At 41.3% G+C, this 19425-nt stretch overlaps 2 protein-coding genes across 3 annotated transcripts; both read right to left on the bottom strand.

Annotated features, from left to right (window-relative positions):
• Positions 1–903: 903 nt before the first annotated feature.
• On the bottom strand, positions 904–12795 carry akt2 (v-akt murine thymoma viral oncogene homolog 2). 2 transcript variants are annotated; one of them, XM_084350079.1, is made up of 14 exons: positions 12367–12795; positions 9971–10161; positions 9650–9781; positions 9426–9537; positions 8280–8433; positions 7142–7273; positions 6951–7016; positions 6776–6844; positions 5945–6067; positions 5497–5625; positions 4918–5132; positions 3803–3890; positions 3130–3232; positions 904–3005 (listed from the first exon to the last, which is right to left on the bottom strand). In XM_084350079.1, the coding sequence occupies exons 2-14, from the start codon at positions 10014–10016 to the stop codon at positions 2926–2928; spliced, it is 1449 nt and encodes a 482-aa protein (XP_084206205.1). In that variant the 5' UTR covers positions 10017–10161; positions 12367–12795; the 3' UTR covers positions 904–2925. The 2 variants fall into 2 exon arrangements, with proteins under 2 accessions (XP_084206205.1, XP_084206206.1); XM_084350080.1 differs by lacking the exon at positions 12367–12795 and adding an exon at positions 12074–12209.
• Positions 12796–13131: 336 nt separating this feature from the next.
• On the bottom strand, positions 13132–18453 carry dhx40 (DEAH (Asp-Glu-Ala-His) box polypeptide 40). The gene is made up of 17 exons (XM_084350774.1): positions 18053–18453; positions 17730–17875; positions 17520–17639; positions 17145–17381; positions 16492–16558; positions 16274–16405; positions 16027–16126; positions 15834–15920; positions 15501–15683; positions 15340–15420; positions 15084–15241; positions 14864–14978; positions 14679–14787; positions 14401–14495; positions 14219–14288; positions 13879–14107; positions 13132–13330 (listed from the first exon to the last, which is right to left on the bottom strand). Exons 1-17 carry the CDS (start codon positions 18222–18224, stop codon positions 13209–13211), a joined length of 2223 nt encoding a protein of 740 aa, XP_084206900.1. The 5' UTR covers positions 18225–18453; the 3' UTR covers positions 13132–13208.
• Between the last annotated feature and the right edge of the window lie 972 nt (positions 18454–19425).

The raw sequence follows: 19425 nt of genomic DNA, 5'->3' as shown, positions 1-19425 counted from the left end.
ACAATAGTGAGGAGGCACTTGTTGTGCCTGTGTATGCCTACAGGAGAGGTCAGGGGTATTAACTTGCATGTTTAGCTGTGAAGCATTGCTTAAAGCGTGGCCAGCAGCAGCGAGGTTCAGAGTATGGCTTCACAACCAATATTAAAAAAGTTCAGCAGCACCCCCTTATGGCCATGATAGCAATGAAGGCAAATCCACAGTGGAGTCCATCAGTGCAGTGGTTCTGATATCCGATCCTGCCGTTTCCAAAGCAGGACACTAGGCTAGAGTATGATGGCTGTGCCTGAGCCAGTGAGAAGAGGTGCTGGAGTTGTGAACTGTAAATCAAAGCCATTTCCACAGAGATCACATTTTCATCCGCAGGAACTGGGGCCACCTGCTGTCCAGCAACGGGAGTCAAAAACCTTCTGCTTTTTCTGTGTCCTTGTCATCACTTTCACTCGAACGTCTCACTATCACTCACACAAACTTAAATAAAGACAAATTAATGTGTGATGATGGGTGGATGCTGGTTGATGCTTTTGCAAAACCTTTAAATATCATGGTAGAATTAGCAATAGGCAGAGAATAGTGAAAAAAATCTAAAATGTCAATTTAATTATTCTAAACTTTTTAAAAAGAGTACAATTTTATGTAGGAAAATGTAAGTGCTGAGGGAATTGTATCTTAAGTTTAAAAAGGAATGATAAAATAGCTGTTAATTATCTCGATAATACTTAAATATATGTTGAATTATGCAAATTATGAACAGTGAATTCAGTTCAGCTTCAGTTCAGAATGTGATAATGCAAACCAAAAAATAACTGCCCACTTAAAATGAAATTACTGATAGTTAGCATGTTAGCTAAATAAACAATATCAAGATGGAAATCCCATGAAATGAAGAACTTAATCAAAAAGAAGGCCATTTAAAAACTTTAATATATATATTTTATATAATGTATACTTGAACAAGACAATGCGTCTTCCAAAATCATAGAAATAGATGGACACAAAAAGGAGTAAAATCAACAAAAACAATGACAAACAAAAAAAAAAAAAGATCTTGATGTTCCTTTAGTGAAGCTCAAAGAGCAACCAACATCTTTTCCAGCGATAGGTAATATAAAATGCTGGCGTCAACATGAGCACTTTTCAATATGCTGTCCAGAACCTCTCTCAATCATGTGCCGTCATGACTCAACCAGCAGATTTACGTTTCAACTTGACAATACATGAGCTGATGTTTTGATTAGTTCCTCCTGTCTGCAGCAGGTTGAAGGTTGGTCTACCAGCTCATGCAGAGTTTAGTTGGATTGTAAACCTGGAGACTGTTGCTCAAGACATACAACTACGTAGATTTAAGTGCCTCGACAGCATTAAAGAAAACACAAACCAAAGGTTCTTAACATCAAATGTGGAATCATTTGAAGTGATAAATGTCCACCAAGTCAGTCGATTTTTGGCCTCATTATAAAATAGTTAACATCAATTGAACGCTCTTTCTTTAAATACGGGAACACTCAAAGGCTTATTTTAAAAAATATTTTTAAAACTTACACTGATATTACAAATGAACAAAAGATTGGTGCCCAACTCTTCAGCTAGAATGTGAGAATTACTGTATTGAGGACAGCGGATAGCTGTGTTCACCTACATTGGTCTCTACACAGATTGGGGAACATCTGTGGTCAAGCACCTAGTATTCTCCTCTTTCCTTCTATTTTTATGGTCTCTAACACACAACACACAACTGGCCTTAATGAAATGTACAGCTCCAACCACAAGCTAGTTGGTCGATAAGTCAGTCTGGACACAGTGACGTGGACTTTCAGAGCCTGACTGCTGCAACACTTTGAGTTAAATTAAGCAACTTTTAAAGCAAAGGTTAGCCATGCGAGAGTTTCTATTCCTGACTGAGTCAATTTAGCGCCGAGCTGGTCACAGCAATCATAAATTATATGCTTGTTCTGCTTGTTCCCTTTTAGAAAGGCCATCGAGTGTGCCGAGTAGTGTCCTCTCGTTGATATTCCAGCAATAGTTCAGTTTAAAAACATGCACAAAACAGACACAAATGGATGGTTGAGAATCAAAAATGGATGGTTGAGAATCAAAAATGGTTGTTCAGACATTCTCCTGCACTCATACACACACACACTGACGCGTCCATTCGCTTATACACGTGCAGTGCAAACACAGAAATAGGCAAACCCTCCTCCCCTCTTCTCTGCCCCATTTCCCCCGACTGTAAGAACAGTTCCACACTTGATTTGTAACAGCAAGTTCCAGAAAGAGCACTTGTTAAAAAAAATGAAAAAGTAAATCACAAAATATGCAGAAATATGGCTTTACATTTAAAACCGCAACAATCGATGAAATAAAAATGTGTCTTTTTTCCCCAAATCGTTTCCATTTTCCTAATTTCGATTATAATTGTTTTAATTCTATCAAGTACGTTTGTGTGTATATATATGCAGTCTATGCATGGGTTGGTGGGTGGGTGTGTGTGTGTGTGTGTGTAGCATGGGTACAGCTGGTAAAGAGGTGGTACTTGCTGGCATAACCTGGTTTTCAAAGTGTCAAAGGCTTTGATGTGGTACCCAGTGTAGTGCAGCAGAGGTCCTGCAGGGAAAGCCTGAAGCCGACCCTGAGAGGACGTAGAGAGACAAAGCTGCCGGTCTATCCACACAAACCTGCTGAGGTCAGTCATTCACGGCCTGTGTGTTCAATCCATACTCTATGATCGCATCTTGTCTGATTTGCCAGTACGTGTGTGTGTGTGTGTGTGTGTTTGAGTGTCTGTGAGTATATGTGCGTTAAAGACCGAATGAAAATGTGTCTTGTGCCAGTTGTCGTTTGTGTCATTCCAACTCCCCAGCAGTGCAAGTGTGTATGTGGGATTGTGATCGTGTGTAAGCCTGCCTGCATGTTCAAGAGTCTGAGTGATCATTCCCGTATGCTGGCAGAGTAGGAGAACTGAGGGAAGTGTGTACGCTGATCTGAATCCTCTGGATCTAAGCTGTCATCTGGAGTATGAGAATGAAGAGAGAAAAAAATCAATTGCATCCAACAGCTCAAAAAAATATAAATGCGTACAAACACGTATGAACCGGGTAAAACAGCACAAACGACAGATGCCCATCTACTTACACTTGTCAGGGGGAGTTATTGTTATGGTTTGTGCTGTGAACTCGTCATCGAAGTAACGTGTGTCCGTCTCCGATGTGACCTGGGGCTTGAAGGGTGGAACAAGCTGAGGAGAGGCAGAATATCAGTCATTTTACGTCCTGCACATTTTATATTAAAGGGGCCTCACTATGCTTTAAAGTTTCAAATAATATATTAAATGTGGGAAAAGTAATCCCTGTGAGTAAACATGGGGCAGCAGTGTCTCAGGAGGTAGAGCTGGTCGTCCACCATGTGGAAGGCAACTGGTTTGTAAATGCAGCCCATTAACAATTTAGCTGTCGCTGCTAATTGAGCTAACTAGCTGCACAGCTAAACGAGCTAAATAGTTAAGCAACAAGTAAAACTGTCTGTCCCTCAAAAAAACTGGTAATTCACTAAGTTAATTTATCCCTAAAATGTGATTAAGTTTTACCAAAATCAGTGAATAAACCATCCCGTCAAGCACAATTGCAAGAGGAAGGCACTAATTGATCTGTGGATGCTGCCCCTCGGCAGGCTTCTGGAGGTTGTATGAACTATGAATCATGCAAAGCTGTACTAGTGGAGTCCCAGAATAAAAACATCGAGTTGGAAATTGGCATAATAGGTCCCCTTTAAATGTCACATCATTTGTGTTTTCTCCCCAGCACCTCACCTTCTTGTCAATAACATCCTGCCAGTTGATGGAGGTGAAGAACTTGTGGTTCATCACGTCTTTGGCATCGTCTGGTCCACCTCCGAGCCTGTAAACAAAACAAAACACTGTCATCATCATCACCCACTCAGCAGACACCTTTTCTTTACGCAGATAATTGTACAAACTCAGTCAATAGAAATGTACAACATGCACTTGTGTTGTTCTCTTCCGACTTGTGTTTACCAGTTTTTAGCTAAATTGTACTTTTCATTTCCTTCCTTACAAGTGCATGTGTTAGTAAGCCTGCAGGCAGTGCTCAGTGTGCTAATATTAGATGTCATTCGACTGTTCCCAGAAGCAACAGGGCTCGACCAAAACAACAATCAATTATACCCTTGTTTATGGCCATTACCCTGTACCAAAACTAATCAAGAAGGAACAAGGGTTTAATAATGTGGTTACTTATTTTATAACTGTATGTGTGTGCCCCCAAGCACAGTGGACAGGTGCAAAGAAATTGTTTATCTGGCTTCAGGAGCCAGTTATTGAGCTATGTTTTCACAGTCACAATGTACATAAATAATAAGAATTTATTATATCCCAAGTTAATAGTCTGTTAGTTTAGTTTTTGGATTTTGCTGTGCTTTCAACAAAAAAATCTTTCAACAAAAAAAATCTTTCAAAAGTTTCAATGGAAGAGTACAAATGTAAAAAAAAAAAGTTGCTGAGAGAACTGACGAGATTTCTTTTTCAAAATGTCCTGCCCAGTCTCTTAAAACCAATTTCAAAAGGCTGTGTTCATACAATTTAGATTTATGAAGAATGCTTCTTCCTAAATCATTTATATGGCTGCAGTAAATATATGTTTACAAAAACAGACCTCCAGCAATATCTGGGCATTCTCAAGCTTTCACAAACCAATGTTTTCAATTTTCTTAATATCTGTAAAACTGTTTTAGGCATCATTTTTATTTCCATCCTTCCAATACTGATAGAATTAGTGACACTGCCGTTATCATGTGCTTATTTTTATCCCAGTTATTCTCACATATTATTACTAATTATTCTTCATGTATTTGTAAACCATCCAGGTTTAATGGTGTAAAAATATACATCAACAGCCAACCACAAACCTTTGTTTGGGGTCCTTTTTGAGCAGACCTGCCAGCAGGGCCTTGGCTTCAGGAGCCAGGTTCTTGGGGAAGCGGATCTCCTCCATGAGAATAAGCTCAAAGAGACGCTCATGGTCCTGGTTGTAGAAGGGCAACCGGCCACACATCATCTCATACATGACCACTCCCAATCCCCACCAGTCCACCGCCCGTCCATAGTCGTTGTCCTCTAGCACCTGACAGGGTACGAATTAAAACAAATGAGAGACAAATTAAACAATAGAACGTTTCAAGGCCCTATTCACAGACACCAAAATGACTTATTATACAGCATTATTACAGATGAAATAAGGACCTTACTACATGGCTACATCTATGCTACAGGATATTTAGTTTTTGAACAAAATCAGAGAGATTTTGATCCTGTTGATCGGCAATGTTCTAAAGGTCAATTAGCCTTTTCTTTTCCCACAATGAAGTTCCCTCCAAAATGAAACATCGAACTTAACTCATTTCAAGCTCATCCAGCACTGTGGCATCAGACATAAACCTGGTCACAAAACACATTAGTGTCAGAGCCCTCAAGTACTATGGAGTTACCTCTGGTGCCAGGTACTCCGGGGTTCCACAGAAGGTTTTCATGGTGGCGCCGTCTGTGATGCCTTCTTTACACAGCCCAAAGTCTGTTATCTTTATGTGGCCATCCTTGTCTAACATGAGGTTCTCCAGCTGCGCAGGGAAAGATTCAAATTAGAGTCAAATTAGTTGACAGCTATGACGGGAAAAGGAGTGAAATATGGAATATAGTTGAGAGCACCTGTGAGTACAATACATGATTGAAGAGGAGGACTGAACAGTGAATGTAAGAAGTAAATTAGTGAAAATATCAACTTGTAAAATCTTTTTCAATATAGTCATTGCAGCACTTATAAAAATGCCTTGCTAAAGGGTTAAGTTGTATGACAATCTACGGTTATAGCATATCAAATAACACCCTCTGCAGCTATTTACTATGAAACAATACAATCAGAGAGAGCAGACGCCGTACCTTTAAATCCCTGTAAACTACATTGCGTGAGTGTAGGTACTCCAGTGCTGACACAATTTCTGCACCATAGAATCTCGCTCTGTCTTCTGTGAACACTCTGTCCCGCGATAAGTGAAAGAATAGCTGAAAAAGAATAAAGAAAAGAATTAGGGACAATCCTTCATGTTACTTGAGATTTTTGATTTGATCAAAAAGCACTTGATTTGGACACTTTTCCGAACTCCGAATTATTCTTTATGGTCATTTTCAGTGTGTGCATTTAAATATTTCTGCGTGTAGGTCCACAGTCATTCTGAAAATAGCTTCTTTAATCAGTTTTTGCATTCATAATCAGCCCAGTACATGCAGCCGCCACAGCAATCCCTGCAATGGCTGATATAAGCATCATTATTTACAGACTTCTTGAACAGTTCACAATGGGGCGGATGGATTTTAGAGTAGGCTAATTTCAAATTATGCTAACATCACATGTACTATCAATAGTCCTGTGGGTTGGTTTCCCCCTTTTTACACCACAAACAACCCGCAACAGGGAACGCTTAGAAGTGGAACAGGACCCTCCATTTCAAGTGCTCTTGGTCCGGTTGTTTAGTCCGCACCAGGGTTTGATTGACAGGTTTAATGCAAACCCAAACAAACTGCACTAACTAGGCAAACACACCAGGGTCCGTTTAACCAAACAGGTGAGGAGTCACCCTTTAATTTGATGCATCGCAACGTGTTGGCTTTTGTACACCCCTACTACAATTGGTCATCTTCCAAAGGGTCATGCACAGGTATATCAACACATCAGACGCAACTGTGGGCCAGATGGAAAAGAGTTTAACTTACTTCTCCTCCATTTGCATACTCCATCACAAAGCATAGCCGGTCATGCGTTTGAAATGCATATTTTAGTGTCTGTAGAGGAGAAAACAAAACTTAGTGACTGCATTATGCTGACTTAATGGTCAGTTCATTTTGGAAAGCAACAACTGAGGCAACAATACAGCCACTGGTAACTCACCGTTAGAAAGGGATGCCGCGTATTTTGGAGAACTCTGCTTTCTGTAACTGTGTGTGCCACCTCATCCTATAGGAATACACACACAAACATCTTTGGTATATGCAATGAAAGCAAGACCCCATACTAATATATAGAAACACTTCCGAAACAATTTAATGCAAATATCATACTGTGACATGATTAGTACTAACTTTTGCAATGATGACTTCTTTGCGGAGGATTTTCATGGCGTAGTACATCCCTGTGGCCTTCTCCTTCACCAGGATCACTTTACCAAATGTCCCTTTCCCCAGCAGTTTCAGGTAGTCAAAATCACTCATAGTCTGCAGGAACAAGGTTCAAAGATAAGACTTCACAACGGTGCACACATCTGCTGGTGCGAGAGAGTGAGCTTCCACCTAGCTTTTCTCAAACACACCATGAATGGTACATCTGTGAGTTTGATGGGGCTTGAAGACTAACTTAGATGTTAGATGTGAAAATATTGGGAGACGAATGAGAAGTAGGGCTGACATCAGTGAAGCAGCGGGGGGAAAACAGCATGTAGAGAAGGAATATTTTCCCAAAAAGCGATGGATTTAGGATTTATTTTGATCACCAGAATAAGTGACCGTTGCAACAGTGGAAAGATGAACAAAGATGCTATTTTATTTAGTTTTTCTGTCAAGTTTGAATGAAGTGTGTTTTACAATGATTAAAAATGATTGTTTCTGCAAATGGAGTCAAAAAGTGTTGTCCCCATTAGTCACTTACATACTAGACATAAGTGATTAGTCTCTCATGCGAGACATGACGTGACATGCTGGAATAAATATGAAAATGTCTCATTAAATTTGAGTACTGGGCCTTTAAATTAACAACTGACAAACAGCAGACTTTTTAACACAGCAAAAAATGACTTGAGTCTTTGGCAGAGCTACAGTTATGTGTAGGAAGAGGTAAACAATACCACATCCAATGCAGGAAATGATTTAAATAAAGATACCATACAAGTATGTAAATCAAACTGCTTGAAAGATCCTAATCTACTTAATTTAATAACAGCTATATGTACTGCATCTCTACGTACATTTTACACTGGATGACAAAGTCAACGGTCAAAAGATAAATACAGTCCGTAAAAAGAGAGCCGTTCAAAATCACTTGAAGTGAATCAGCACTAGACAAAATATATACACGAATGTTACCCTCCGCCCATTTAAAAGGTTGCTTCACCAAAAAGCTTTGAGAAAGAGGCTTAAAGTTTAAACAACTTGCTCAATAAAGATGAGCTTAGCTGGACAAACAGCAAACAGTCAGCTGCCAGCCGCTGCTTGTGCAAATACTGACCACTTTTGTGCGGGATTTGGACACAGCAATCTCCATCTCCTCTGTGCCGCTGATGTCACTTGGTGAGCCAAATTTGATCTCCATGGGCTCCTCATCCTGCTGCTGACTCTTCAGGCTATTTGCCACTGCCTGGATCGATCGCATCCATTCTTTCCTGTGCCAGAAGAAAACACACATTGCCCTTATCAGATCTATCCAAAGCCATGTTTACATCACTCTGAATCTATTCTAAAAAGATTTGAAATGGCAGGTTTTTAAGTTTTGTCTTAAGATACACTTTGTAGTTAACAATAACATTTTTTATAAACTCTTTGTATTCAGATGGATGATATAGATGTTGTGCCAAATATATATCTTAAAAAGGAAAAACACTAGTTCAGTAAGCTAAATTCAGAAGGTTGAGGATAATCTGGGGGGCTGCTGGGATTTGGTACTTGGCAGAGCCGATGTAAACAAATCTCAATGACGATTGCTTGGGTTAGGGGTGAATAAATCAGGTTTAATCTGGCACCGAGTTCTATTTCGAGCATGGCGGTCTTTTCTACTCTCGCAAACTACATTTCCCTGCCTGTTGTGAACAATGGTCCATTTAGGCCATCTGTGAGTCATTTTGGGGAAAAGCAGTTCCTTGATTGTTTCTTTCCATACTTCCTTTAAAGAAAGACTTGTCTCAGCTTCTGTCACAAAACTTAATTTCATTCCAGGAATAATTTTAGTTGGTAAAATGAGTTTCTCATGAAAACAAATCTTCAAACACAGACAAGACTTCGGTCATCTCCACTCTAATCTACACTGGAGACAGAGTGCTATGACTGTGTTCACGCTATGCTGGGTAAATCTGGAATCAAAAGGTTTTTTCCTTCTCATTTTGGCCTTATTTTCACACTACGCCAGTATTTTACATGCCCACCAGTCCTTTCCAATCTTTATAAATCTGAATACAACAACTGTGTGTCATTTTTAACCTGTATTCATGTTTATGCGGTGTCATGTGATACATGATTTGACTGATGTTTCTAAAAAGTATCCTCATTTACATGTGAAATTGAATTTTCAGATGTGGTTCACATTTTGACTAAGGCCTATTCCACCGAAGAGACAGAAAATATATTTCAATATAAAACCCTTGGAATGAAAATCTTTTACCTCTCCTCATTGCTGTCTACGTGGAAGGTACGCTCAATCACGGAGGTCCATTGCAGGCAACGAATGACAAATGTGTTGGGCCTAGGGCGCTCTGTCTTCATCAGCTGGCATTCTACAGAACACAGACACATCAGCTAACACTGAAGAACAACAAAACAAAAACACACTTCTCGAACACGTAGCGAGCACTTCTTGAAATTTGCTGGCCAGAAGGGAAAATTTACCTGCGACAGAGAAGTTGTTGAGCGGTGGGAGGCTGTGGTCACTGGACACCTCAGGCTTCTCTTTGTAACCAATGAAGGAGCCATCGCTCTTTAAGATGAAGTAGCGGGGACGCCATGTTTTGATGTATTCACCTGGAAAACGGACAGGTGAAGATTTTCGATTAGAATAGAAATCTGCTTTAAGTGACTGCCATCAATGGGGGAAGAAACCTAACAAACCCGCAGGGGGAGTATTTTATACTCAAGATAGAGATTTTGACATGGAATATGACTTTAATGTAAACTCAGATGATTGACAGCAAACACAAGGGGCCCCCTTACCTCTCTTGTGGAGCCATCCCTCTCTCACAACAGTGACTTCATTCATGCTGGGGCAGAAAACTCTCTGGGTTGGGAGGGGGCTGCAGACAAGCTTGTGGAAATTGTGCAAACTGTTCCTATTGGTCAAGTGCCCGACAGTGGCTCAGATTAAAAATAAAAAAACAAAAAAAAAAAACTTAAAACTGTGATACCTGGAGGAAAACAAACAGAGAGAAATACTGTTAGTGCAGAATAGACAATTATTTCAAGCTCTCCATACAAAACAAAAACAATGCTCATTCATAGCTGGTGTAGCTTTGAGAGATGCAACGATTAGTTGATTTACAAATTAGTTAATTGAAATAAAAGTAATTACTAACTATTATGATAATCAGTAGCAAAACATTTCAATAAAACAGTTGCTGGTTCTAGCTTCCTGTTTGTAAGGATTTGCTGCTTTTCTTAGTTACTTATGAGAATAAATAAAGACTCTTTGGGGTTTGGACTGCTGGTTGGCCAAAAGAAGCAATTTGAAGACACCAGTTTCGGCTCTCGGCAGTTGGGATGAGCATTTTTCACAATGTTTGACGGTTTATAAACCAAACAATTAATTGTGAGAATAATCACTACATTAAATTGATAATAAGAATCCTTTGTTGGTTGCAGCTCTTGTGGCATTAATATGTAATTACAACTCACGGGGGAACAACAACAGTCAGTCACGTGCAAAGGGCCATAAACCGACCAAACCAGAAAAAAAAAAATTTCACAAACACAACAGAAGGTCATGTGAATACTTAGCATAAGTGCACTGTTACTCTTTGTAAAAACTCATGTATAAAACCTCAGCTGACTTGTGAATATGTGAGCAACAAGAGCTGTGTGACTGCAGGCTATTTACAATTCAGTTCCTCACTTTGAATAAAAAAACACAGCCCGGGGTAATATTCTTATTTTACTCGCACTTGCCTTTTTGGATGTAGAGGAACACTGAAAAATAAACATGTAACCGACATAGGGCCTAAAGGAAGTAAACCTACTGCCAGGAAGGTGGAGGTTAAGACATAAAGTGAAACCAATTTCTCAAAACAAAGGAAACTTTCTGTGTATTGCTCTTGATTCCTATCTGAGTGTTGTCGCCACAGCACAGCGCTTGAATAAATTCCTCACCTTCTGAGGCACCCGAAACACAACTCCACAACAAAGAAAATGCTGAAATCTGCACTCTGCTCACCACCTCTTATCTGGCCATCTCACACTTTTTGACAGTGATATCCAGAATGAGACTAGCATAATGACTATCATGACCACAAGCTAGATATTAAAACTTCAGGCACCTCAATTATCTCTTGCAAGCCTCCCTGAGAAAACCTTGTGTTTCTGTGTCATGATACAGTGTGTTTAAATGCTGTTACTCTAATTACGCCAGGTAGAAAACAAATGTGGAATATGCCAGTGATCTAACGATTAGCAACATGGCTGCAAAGCCCTGTATTGTTAAATATAATAGCCTCCCACAGCTCTTGCTGAATGTTTGTGGAGAGGCCTTGGTGATCCAGGGTCAGCCCTGAATCAACAGCTTATGTTAGATAATAGGTTTACCAGAATTTCACAGTATTTCAGTGAAAGTGATGGGGTTGGATATTACAGTACATACAGTCAGTCACCGGAACTCAAAGACTGTTTGAACTACTTTGTTTACAAAGATAAAAAGATAAGGCTTCCCACGACTTCGGACTTTTTTATGGCCATCAGAAGTCCGACTGCGGTTGTTTATCATAGTTTTACAGCTACTAATTTGAGTAGCCAGAATAATAGTGTGTGCTCTATGAGCTAGTAAACACAAAGCACAAAACTTTCCTATTGTACACCAGAAAAAGCACAATGGATTTAAACAAAGAGGACATCTACAATTATATCTAGTCAAGCGTTAAGGTACTTGGTTCACATGTAATGTTAGCTAGCACAACTTGAGGAAATGTAGAGACCATAAATATCATTACTTTACATATCTACCATGGTAGATTATTATATTTAATTAATGTATGACATATTATAAACTACAACCAGCACAACCACAAGCTGCCAAACGTAAACATTACCGTAACGTTAACGCATCCTCACCCTCAGTGTAGTACGGAGCTAACTGAGGCAAAGTCAACAAACGTTTCCTTCAAAGTCCAAGACAGGTCGTTAGCTTTCCTACTCTAGCTTAACAGTACACAAGTTACTACAACACTTCAACTACAGCCGACGGACGGTTCGGCCAAGTGGCGCCTCAGACAGCAGTGAGGACACTGACCACGACCGCATTACGACCAAACAAGGCAGCTAGCCAAAATAGCTTTCAAGCTAACGGCTAGTTAGCATGGCAGTTAGCCACTTGCGCTAGTTCTCATTCCCCCGGCTGTTCTTACCTCGACTTCAGCGACGAAATATTCTCAGCTGTCGGTTCTCAAAGAGGCTCCGAGGTTCGCTACACAAGGCTCGCACCGGTTATCACTTGAAGCTTGTGTGTATTGAACTCTGTCAATGATCACACAGCTTAGCGGACTGCTCGCCGAGCTTGTTTTCTTCTCTCACAACAACAGCGGCGGTGGCGGCGTGCTTGGTCTGTTGCTGCTGCAGTGGCTCACTGAAGCGTAAGCGAGCCAGCGAGAGAATAAAGTCCACCGAGCTCCAACTTGATGGATAGTTGTGCTGAACACGACGACAAATAATTTACAAATCCCGGAAGGGTAAAACCGCCTCTTTGTGGGTTTAGGTATGGTTAGTCGCCTGCTAAGCGTGGAAACCCTCCGTCCCAAGCCAGACAGTACAGCAGCCTCGCAGACGCACACAAAAGGAAGTGACGTACGAGGCCAGAGAGGGTCCACTGCACCTGAACAGTCGGTGTGAAAAGTACATCAAGTACTATACTGTAACCTTAACCTCACCCCGGCTGCACAGAGCTGCTGTGCAGATTGTCTGAGAGATAGGCAGTGAAAAAAAAAAATGCAATAAATTCACGTCAGATGTCACAAAATGTGTCTTTTCACTCAGAGCTCCCACCTCCTCTTTAAACCAGTAGTTCTTTCAGTCTACCTGCCACCACTACACACACCTGAGCACCCCTGAAACCATCCACCCCTACAGTAGCAGGTGCACAGTGAAGGGAATTGAAGGAAGAGGCAATGTTATTGTAAATGTAATAAAGGTTTATTGTTCAGATATTTACAAAAATGCTTCTTGGTGATACACTGAGCGAATGAACGCTCCGTCAAAGAGCTTTACTCTGCTGCCTTTGTTGCTTTCGTTGCAGGTAGCGAGCACGAGCGTCGCTGACGGTGGTTTCGTCGTTTCGCTTCTCCAGCTTCTTCACGATATCCTCAGTAGAAACCTCTGAAAAAAGAAAAAAGTAATCTATTAGTTTATGCTTTAGGCAGACTCTTGTTTTCACCTGTGTGTGTTTGTGTGTTTGGTCGGTCGGTTCGTTGGTTTGTCAGCAGGATTACACAAAAACTACAGAACAGTTTTCCACAAGGCTTGGATGGAGGAAGGGTCTCGGACCAGAAAAGACCCCATCAACTTTTGGTGCAGATCCAAATAAAGCATGGATCTTAATGGAAACAATCAGGTATAATCAGATGGTTGGTATCTATGACTGAGAACAATTTGAGTTGGATCTTAGATCTGGTGAGCTTCAGTTATGTTTAAGAAGTCATGGGTGGTTTAAAATATAAAGTGATACAGGGCTATCAAGTTCGATTGGATTAGGCTTGATTGAATTAAAGGAAACTGTTGGGCTTTGGCGGAGGTATGCACTCTACTGAGTGCCATTTGAGTTTCTGATCATGTCACATGTGGCCATAGCAGGAACCAAACACTTTAAATCATGCTGTACAACATCACAATTTCCAAATAAACATCTTATTATAGATTCTGACAACCTGGTTGTCTTTTGGCTGCTTCCTTGGTCTCCCACTTTATCATCTCCTCATCAGTCACTTCTTCTCTTGCCACGCTGCTCAGTTCATAGACGTCCACCTCATGGAGTTTAGGTAATAAGTCCTTCACCCACTCATAACGAATAGGGCACACGGTCCTGATATACACGCGTGAGGTCACCAGCACATCGTGGAAGATGACCCAGTTCAGCTCACCCTCCTGGTCAAACAGCTTGGAGCAACAAGGAATCATAAACAAAGGAGAAATCAGAGAAGCATCATGAACGTGTTGGTGTGTCCTCATGATCAAGATCTTTTGGAATGAATTTAAAAACACACTTACCGATGATGATGGATGAATGTTAACCATGGATCCATTGCCATCCATTGTGCAAAACACCTTACCAATCGACCTACGTGGGATAGAAAATAAAATTAACTGAACAATTTCTTCCCATTTCTTGGAAATAATCAAGGAATCCCAAAGGAGATTAAATATGGATATTAAATGAGCCTTGGTGATACCTTCTGGCAACGTTGGTGAAGTATCCTGTGCACAGGCATCGCCTGAAGAGTTCACTCTTATTGCCATCGAATGTTTCCACAGGGAAATCTCTCTTCTGAAAGGAGAAAAATCATCAGACTCTAATTATGAAACTAATTATCACAGCAGTGTGAGGAACAAATGACGGAGTTGAACATCTGACAACAGCAATCTGCAAAGAGGTTTGTTGCAATTATTTGAGTACAACACTGGTGTGGGGTGAAAACAGCTCTCGCAGCAGCTCTGTAAACTGCTGTACCTGCTGGAGGCGGAGGACTATCTCTCGCAGCTGAGTCTCCACACTGAAGGCTGACTTCAGCGCCCTCCAGTGGATCCAATTGTCTTTACACCATGCTGAGGGTCTGTCACTGTAGAATGCAAGAGAAAGGCTCAAACTTATAGTGAATACTGAAAACAGTGCAAGTATGAGACTTCATGACTTACCTGGATTTACACAACTGAAACACACTGAGGAGTGTGGCAAAGTCATTCATGCCGCCGCTCTTGGTAGCCAGCGCTCTGTGTTTTTTATCTACCTCTTTCTGCTTCTCGGGGTTACCTGCAGGAAGGAAGAAATCAGCCAAAAATGTGTGAATTCAAAGTCTTCACACTACACTTCAACGCTTCTGTGTGTATTATATTTTCTTTCAATTACAGTGCTGACCTGGCCTGATAAAAATGTTCTCCACGGACAGCATGGCGGCCACGGGGAGCAGCAGGTCCTGACAGCCGAGCGAAGTGGCTTTGAGCACAGCCCTGGTAAGGCCTGGTTGCAGGGGGAACTCCACCATCAGCTCCCCCAGCTGGGTCACTCTACCTCTCCTATAGCCAACAGACCGGAGAGATAAGAGCTCATGAAATTTCACACAAACCCACTTCTGCTTGAAGCTTAAATCCGGTCCACGGGCACAACCACTCACCTGTCGATGGCATCAAATTGGTAGAGCTGTTTTAAGGCCTCGAGAAGAAACCGTTCCTCAGGACAGTCCAGATAAGGGAACCTTAAAAGAAAATGTCATGACTAAAGGAGGTGAAAGGAACTATAAGAAAGCAAACAGCCACAGATGATGTATCAGTGTACCTAATGACATCATGAACGCCCAGGCACTTGAGTGTGAGTACCACCGCAGTCAGACTCGTCCTCTGGATTTCTGGAATGGTATACTCAGGCATGCTCTTCTCCCAGAATTCCTTGTTGTAGATTCGAAAACATTTCCCAGCTGAGGTCCTTCCAGCTCGGCCCGCTCTCTGCTCAGCCTCGCTCCTAATCACAGAAAATCCCCCCCATAAGAATCCAGCCCAAATCTCTGTTGGCAAGCTCTCTTAATGGCGTGTGTGTGTAAGCAGGAAAATCACTTTAACAAACATTTTTTTTGCAGGTTCGCAGTGGCACATTACTCAATCAGAAACTCACTTTGAAATGGGCACCACCTCCAAGATATCCATGCCCACCCTGGAGTTGTGGTTGAGCTGCTTCACAAACCCGCTGTCTATGATGTACCTTTACAGAAAAATAATTGGTTTTGTGGGAAAGTCCGTAATATATTTAGTGCTGATCACACACACATACTTCATTGTTGCAGTGGTAAACCGCAGGCCTCGCTCACTTTATGCCATTGATGGTGAGAGATGTAGCTGCAATGTTAGTGGCCACTACACACTTCCTGATTCTTGAGGGCGGAGGCTGAAATATCTGCCTCTGTTGATCTGTGAAGAGACCAAAAATAATCAATGTTTCGTTTTCTTTCTTTCACAGTAGCATCACACAGAAATATTTTCGACTTAATCTGGAAAAAGCTACATACAATCTACTTAACAATGAGTAAGATGTAACAGCTGTTGTAGGCTATTCACCAGTGGGCATGGATCCATAGAGGGGCAAAATAAGAAGGCCCTCCACTGTTTGGTCTTGGACGTCGTAGCGGTAGTCTATAGACTCAGCTTTCTCAAACAGCAAGTCGCAGGCGCGCTCAATCTCTGACTGACCTGTCAAACATGGAGAATCAATGTGGCAGATTTTGTCAGGGTAAAGATGTATAGTGAGATCTTAGGGCTCGATAATGATGACTTACCTGTCAAAAACACAAGAATATCCCCAGCCATTTCACTGGTGTGCACATCAAGGGCCATTCTAACAACCTGAGGAGCAAATTAAAATCAATGCTAAAAACCAAACTTGATCAACGAGTAATGATTGTAAAGAAGTGAAAATAAATGCAGTGCCGAATCAAATGTCTTGGTTTTTTTGAAGCTTCTATTGAGGTTTTCGAGTGAAGATTTTAATGCCTGTCATCATATTTATGATGTCATCACCCTAAAAAAAAAAAAATCCTCAAATAACATCCTCAATTTGAAAAAAGTGACTCGTTGGATTAAATGGTGCACAGAGTAAATTACTCAAGTAATAGTGTTAGTGCCGAAATAGACTTCTTGTTATTGTGGTTATATAAAAGCAATTTATGGTGCTGTCAGATTGCTGCAATAGTTGCGGTCTGAGTCATCTATGGTGTGACGATCTAGGAATGAGACTCAACAATCTTTCTCCAGAATCACTGAATAGATGCAAAATAAAAAAAAAGTTTTGCAGCATTTAAATGCTGACTTTGAAATTGAAAGTCAACGTTATGAATAGATTCAAACCACCGGATACAGGCCTGAGTAAATGTTTTTCCCCCTGTAACGATAAAGAAAACTAAACATCCTACATGACGCTGACACTCAGTACCTCTTTTACATAGCCAGTGCTCTCTACGTCTTTAGGTCCTACAGCAGTGCCAAATGTGCAGGTGACAGGAAAAGTCCTCCCGGGAATAGCGAACACCGGACAGTCGCTGAGAAAGGCTGAAAGTTTGTCAGTTTCCAAGGTGGCGGACATTACCACCACCTTCAAAGGGAAAGATCGGCCCTTGGTGGCCTCGGCAGGGTCGGAGAACATCTTCTTCAATAAACCCAGGAGAATATCCTGCATCAGATGAGAGCACTTAGTCAAAATGTGTGTTGAAACATTGACAGAAAGACGACAGATATGTATGCATCCGACAGTGTAGTGCATCAATTATATAGGTGTATGACATTGGGCCAGTGGCATATACTGACTCACCGTGTTGAGGCTGCGTTCGTGGACTTCATCCAAGATTACAACACTGTACTGGGAAAGCACAGGATCTGCCAGGATCTCTCTGAGCAAACAGCCGTCTGTCATGTACTTCACCACAGTGTCCTGGATCAAACACAGTCAAACACTCTTTCAAACATTTGACATTAAATACATTGAGTTTTGTAGAAAAGATGAGTCGTCTTTGCCCCTCACCTGTGATGTGCAGTCATCAAAGCGCACTTGGTAGCCAACCTCTCTACCCAGAGTGCACTGCATCTCCTGGGCCACCCTCTGGGCCACTGTGATGGCAGCCACCCGGCGGGGCTGCGTGATGCCGATTTTGCCATTTCTACACATACCTGCACAAAAAAAAAAGAGAGAGGTTCATATTTGACACATCTGTACCCTAACTTTACAGAATGCTTATAGTCCGGAGCTGTTAAACCGACACAACCGCATTAAGTTGCATCTACATGTTGCATATTAAGCTTCACATTGTGGTTTTGCAGGGACAGGACAGCAACACGACAGCTCACCTGCTTGATGCAGGTACTGTGGAAGTTGTGTGGTTTTCCCGCTGCCGGTCTCACCGGTGACAACCAGAAAAGTGCTGCCTTCAACAGCCTGAACCAGCTTGGATTTGTGCCGGTAGATCGGCAGGTGTTTTGACTCGTTTTCTGTCGAGTCCCATCTTGATGATTTGGACATGACCGACGGCTCTGACCAGCTTTAGCAGCAGATATCAGTGCGAAGAGCCACACAGACAGGAATGAATACCGGCGTAAATCATGCGGGACACGGTTTAGTTGGTGTGTGTGTCCACAGACTGCAGCAAACCGAACAAAACAGCAACTTCTTTCACCTTTCTTCCACTCGTTTTAAAAGACGACACACTCGGACAGTAACTTCCGCAAACGAACCCACTCTGCGTTTCTATTGGTCGCGCTGCGGGCACGTGACCCACGCTCTCCACCACAATAAAAGCCCGTCTGGACTTTTCAAATTAAGTTTTTTTTTTTAAACACTTAATTGCCTACACCAAATAATCAAACAAATGGGATATAAAAAAGTAGATTGATTCATATGTCCATGGGATCCTTGTCTGTTTAGTCAATTTAGTCAAAGTAATCGGAATATTGGTCCTTTTCTCTCAATGAAAATATTTAACATTTGTGTGTGTGAAATTTGCCCAAAGTGTTTGAAAATTAATTATATGATGCTGTCTGAGGTCTTTCTTTGAGTCCCCGAGCAGCGATCTGTTCATCCAACCAAAACAAACAAGAGCCAGTACAGTAATGACAAAAACTTAAAATACAGCAAACCTTTTCCCTCTGTATTTCATCATCAAATATTGAAGACCAAAATAATCTGCTGCAGGAGAAGTGAGTCAACATTGTAAATGATCTACAGTGACAGTCTTGTATTTTACACGCAACAGTTATACATTTGTTGAATCAAAAGCATACCCTGCACTAGTTTGAACCTGGCAAAGATGTAACTTTGTCAATCCAACTTAGAATGAACTAAATGACTATTAGAAACCCATAGCCTACTTCTTAGGAAAACACCTCTGGTTTGAGCAGGGGGACAGGTGCACACCTAATTTTAAAGGATAACTACCGTTTTTTATAACCTGGACCTTATTTCTAGCAAACTATATGGTCATTTACTCACCCAGATAACTTTGGTGTCATTTGAAGTTGTTCGGACGAAATTAGATCCAGCGTAGCGCCGATATATCCATATAATGCGAGTAACGGGGCATCAACACACAGCCTCTATAACGCATTATCTGCCACGAAACTAGTTCATTTCACCAATATTTTGTTATGATATGCTAGTGCTATTCCCCTCTGAGTCCGGGCTCGTCCGTTATCAACATCCGGGGTCAAACTAGCAGTAGCAGCTA

The sequence above is a fragment of the Pagrus pagrus genome, assembly GCF_965226575.1.
Source record: "Pagrus pagrus genome assembly, chromosome: 4".
NCBI classification, from domain to species: domain Eukaryota; kingdom Metazoa; phylum Chordata; class Actinopteri; order Spariformes; family Sparidae; genus Pagrus; species Pagrus pagrus.
The sequence above is the reverse complement of the archived record's forward strand: the minus strand, read 5'-3'. Positions and strand labels throughout refer to the sequence as shown.